We start from the raw sequence: 4,755 nt of genomic DNA on the forward strand, positions 1-4,755 counted from the left end.
TGGTTCTGATCCAAACTCAGAAATCCGTCCCCTTCCTTCCAGGTTCTGTTTATTCCAGATTGAACAGAAATCTTCTGAAGATGACTGCCTCTCGTTTCATTAACAGTAAAATCTTCAGTTTCTGATTCAGTCACATTTTATCACATTAAACTTTTCTGAACATCCGACTCATGATTGGCTAAAAGGTTAAAACATGGCTGTCATCCTGAAATCAAAGTGGCTGATGGGAAACATGGAAAACTTAAAATTCTGTTAAAGATGTGGATTTGTTTTATGCATTTCAGATTCCATATAAAATGATTTTCAGTTGTTACTTTTAGACGATAAAATGAATAATGGAGCTGCAGCTAATCGTTAGCCCTGCATCGTCATAGAAACCGTAAAGAAGTGTTTATTGCAGAAAATATTTCCAACAGTCAGTTTGTTGTTGAGCAGCATTTGGATCAGAACCCCAGCAGAACTTTGGGGTCACAGTGGCCGGCTCCTGTGATTGGTCCGTCCAGGCCAGGAGGCGGAGCATAGGTCAGGCCTGAATGAGAAGATGTGTCGCCATGGAGACGGCAGGAAGTTACTTCATGGGGGAGAACGGACAGGGGAACATGAGCTGGTTTCTCTGAGAGTCCAGGTGGGCGACGCTGTTCCTGACTGAGAGACGGCAGGTAGCAGTTAGCCAGCGCTCACCTGAGTGATGTCACAGAGAGGGGGTGGAGTCTTACCTGCTGCAACCACTCTGGCGTCAGTGTGAGCCTTGTGTCGACATTCGGCTCGATGGTCGGCGCTCTCGAACCACCAGAGGGCGTGAACTGGGACACCAGGAGATCCGGTTAGAGACGCAACGCCTAGAGCATCCGGAGGAACAAACATCTAGTCAGGTTCTCACGGAACCCGGCTGCGGTTCTGGTACCTCGGTTCAGCAGTCCAAACTCGCTGTGGAACGCCCCCAGCAGCTTCCCGTACCCCGGAGCGTCATGAGCCGACATGGCCGCCTGGAAGGCCCCGCCCCAAACCGCAGGGCCCCCAGGACGCATCCGGAAGGTCGCCAACTCAAACACACCTGGAACACAGAAGCACCGTCAGAACCCAGCAGAACCCAGCAGAACCCAGCGCTCTGTTCCCCTCAACGTTTCAGTTTGTGAATTTGTGACGAAATGTTTTTACAGATTCGTTCTGTCAGATCCTCACTGAGCTGCTGTCTGAAGAAATGCACCAAAGACAACCAATCAGAGCCAGGAGGCGGGGCTTAGTGCTGTCAATCATCCTCATGTACTTGCTCCTAAATGTGTAACTTACTGTTACAGTGAAACTGTTTATCCACAATCATCTGTGGCTATGCTAACTAGCCTTAGCTTTCACAACATGCTATGACAGCTGCGGCGTAGCAGGGGGGACGAGCAGCGCCACACAGAGTATGATGGCAGCACTAAGACCCTCCTCCTGGCTCTGATTGGTTGTTTAGAACCGGTGACCCGGTCAGACCCAGGTGGGGCAGTGGGCGGGGCCTACCTCCCTGCTGGGGGGGGCTCTTCAGGCGGCTCCAGGGCACCAGGTAGGAAACCTCATTGTCCTGCGCCGTCAGCAGCGGTAAGGCCTTAGAGATGTACTCTGAGATCCAGGAGGGGTCCTGAGCCAGGGCTGCCCGCACAGCTGCCCGCTGGGAGTAACTGTCTGAGAGTAGGGGGGGGGTTAGACCCAAACATCTGGAACCAGAACCTCCTGATCGGAACGTTTTATCCAGGAATCTAAAAAAGGTCCAACAGGAAGTGTCCTCACCATACTGCCATATATGGAAGACCTTGTTGAGGCCGCCGTACTCCACGGTCCAGTAGCCAATCAGCTGAGAGTGGGCGGTGCGCAGGTGGATCTTCTCATTGGTCAGCTTGAGGAAGACCGAGTTCTGGTCTGGACGGATGCTGTAGGTTCTGAACTCGTAGAAGGTTCTCTGCTCCTGCTGGGGTCCGGTGGCCAGGCGGGCGCTGGGCTGCAGAGAGGGGCCGAGAGGACAGAGGTCTCACTCTGACAAGAAACCCACGGCATCTGAAATAAGTGGAAACTGACTAAACCATAAATAAAATCTGAAAATTAACCTTTTGGTTCAACTGAATTATGTAAAAAATAAACTAAACTGAAGTTCATATTTTGTTGCTCAGCCTATTGGGGCGATACAAAAAGCTCAAGGTCAGGTCAGAACAGTCCAGTGTTTTCTTAGTTGTTTTGGGTCATTTATCTGTTGGATGACCTTTGACCTGTGACCCCGTGCAGCCCATTTCTCTCCAAAACGCCTCGATAGTCTGGAGGTTTGATCATTCCCTGAACAGATTCAACACACCCTGATGTAGCAGAGCAGTCCCACAGCATGACTCCTCCATGTTTCACAGTGGGAACAGAACCATCATGGAGCTGATGATGCATCCAAACTTGATGTTTTGGACGGACCTCTGTCAGTCTCAGACCTTATTTAGAAATGGGACCATTGCACTCCAGAAGTGAAGGGGGCGCTATTTCCTATATTATCCGCGGTCTCCCGTTTTTATTTTCTTTAAAATCTGTGATATATTTTCGCCTTTAGGAAGGATTTTCACTCTCAGCATTTATTTGAACTTTTCTCTTTTATTTACTTCAGTGCAGCTCACAGTTTTTAACAGATTCTGTAGCTTTCTGTGAACTTCTACATCTGCTCCTTAGTGGCATCTTTTCGGGCCTGATACTGCCTCTAGTGGCGTGGGGTGGTAACACAGCTAATATAATTACATTACTAAATCAGATTAGCACAACGTCCTTATTTGGTATTAATTCCAAATAAAGATAAATTATAAAACACCAAATTTTTTCATTTTCTTAAGGATGTAGAGCTAATTAAATGACATAAACAAGACCTTTATATATTATAAATAATATTGATATGTCTCCATCAATTATAGGAGGAATAAATTAAATAAGGAGACATGAAAATGTCTAAACAGTTTATCGTGATCAACTATGACAAAAATACTATTTACAATTTATACATACGTTGAGCAAAAATCAATAACGAACAAATGAATTCGGTTTACAAAAGCATAACAAATCTGGTTGTTAAAACTAGGGTTGTTAAACAGATACAGGCAAAAATTCACATTTTTGCTTATGTGGTGCCATATATGTTATTCTGAGTCTTATATAGAAGAAAAAAATAAGATTAAATTATTTAGTCTATCAAGGTGGAGGTTGGCCATCGAGAGAAACTGGCATCACTTTGACATCTTGTTTAGGTCATTTAATTAGCTCTACTTCCTTAAGAAGATGGAAAAATATGTTTTAGAAGACAATTTATCTTTTACGGTTCCAGTAATGTTGAAATTAATAGTAAATTATAAGGACGTTGTGCTATTCTGATTTAGTAATGTAATTATATTAGCTGTGTTACCACCCCACGCCACTAGAGGCAGTATCAGGCCCGAAAAGATGCCACTAAGGAGCAGATGTAGAAGTTCACAGAAAGCTACAGAATCTGTTAAAAACTGTGAGCTGCACTGAAGTAAATAAAAGAGAAAAGTTCAAATAAATGCTGAGAGTGAAAATCCTTCCTAAAGGCGAAAATATATCACAGATTTTAAAGAAAATAAAAACGGGAGACCGTGGATAATATAGGAAATAGCGCCCCCTTCACTTCCGGAGTGCAATGGTCCCATTTCCAAATAAGGTCTGAGACTGACAGCGGTCCGTCCCGCCCTTCCTGTTTGCTGCAGAGAGGTCCTTCTCAAACAATCCACAGTGGACCCTTGGCTCCTCCACACACACACACACACACACACACACACACACACACACACACACACACACACACACACACACACACTCTTTCTCTCTGTTTACAGAACAGCTGAAGGCCATGAGGCGTTCAGGGTCCGCCCTGACCCAATGGTCCCTACCTGGTTCTGACCTTTTTTCTCCGATCAGCCATTGACACGAACAACCGAACCAAACCGAATCGAACGCCCACAACTGCAGATTCTGCTGTCGGTTGTCTGGCTCTGCAGACAACTTGTGAGTCATTAAGGTTCTACGGCAGAAAACCTGCGAGTTCGTTTCGTTTCTGTTCTGTTGGTTCTGAACCGACCGTGATTTGGTTCCTACGTGTCTGGTCCAGATGATGCAGGTGAACTCACCTGAGCAGCAGCAGCAGCAGTTCTGAACAGGGCCGCTGAAGGCCTCAAAGAACCGAACAGCTTCAACATTTTGACGGCGCCGAACCTGAAGAGATCCCAGAGAACGGCAGCACAGATCCTCTAAATGCAAGAGGTCCCACTCTGAAGGAGGACCCTCTTCATCTGTAGCGATCCTATGAAAACAGGAGGACTCACTCTGAGAACGGTAGTTAGTTTAATCTGCAGTTTGCCAAAGATCATCTACGCAAGATGTCTTACTCCAAAATAAAAAAAAACTGTGTTAATTTCATTATTATTTATTAAAATAGGACATTTAAATTATCTAATAGAAAAGAATATCTGCGCATGCGCCTTTTGGTTTATGACGAATAGAACAGAATAGAATTACTTTATTCATCCCAGCAGGGAAATTATTCCACAGTTACAGCAGCATAGAGACAAGACACACAACAACAACCACCACTGAGTAGCAATGTAGACAAGATAAAATAAAATATAACATGCTGTTAATATAAAAGCAGCTTAGAGCAGTCCTTGCAAGGATTAAAAAAATGCAGATATGTATATGTAAATATATGTACAGCAGTGTGCCACAGTGCAGTTGTGCAAA

The 4,755-nt window shown here is 45.0% G+C and overlaps 1 protein-coding gene across 1 annotated transcript; it reads right to left on the reverse strand.

Annotated features, from left to right (window-relative positions):
- Positions 1 to 247: 247 nt before the first annotated feature.
- On the reverse strand, positions 248 to 4,298 carry LOC102234564 (protein NipSnap homolog 3A-like). The gene is made up of 6 exons (XM_005812274.3): positions 4,146 to 4,298; positions 1,771 to 1,978; positions 1,504 to 1,665; positions 905 to 1,054; positions 717 to 803; positions 248 to 645 (listed from the first exon to the last, which is right to left on the reverse strand). The coding sequence occupies exons 1-6, from the start codon at positions 4,212 to 4,214 to the stop codon at positions 569 to 571; spliced, it is 753 nt and encodes a 250-aa protein (XP_005812331.1). The 5' UTR covers positions 4,215 to 4,298; the 3' UTR covers positions 248 to 568.
- Between the last annotated feature and the right edge of the window lie 457 nt (positions 4,299 to 4,755).

Source organism: Xiphophorus maculatus, chromosome 23, assembly GCF_002775205.1.
Source record: "Xiphophorus maculatus strain JP 163 A chromosome 23, X_maculatus-5.0-male, whole genome shotgun sequence".
Lineage (NCBI taxonomy): Eukaryota > Metazoa > Chordata > Actinopteri > Cyprinodontiformes > Poeciliidae > Xiphophorus > Xiphophorus maculatus.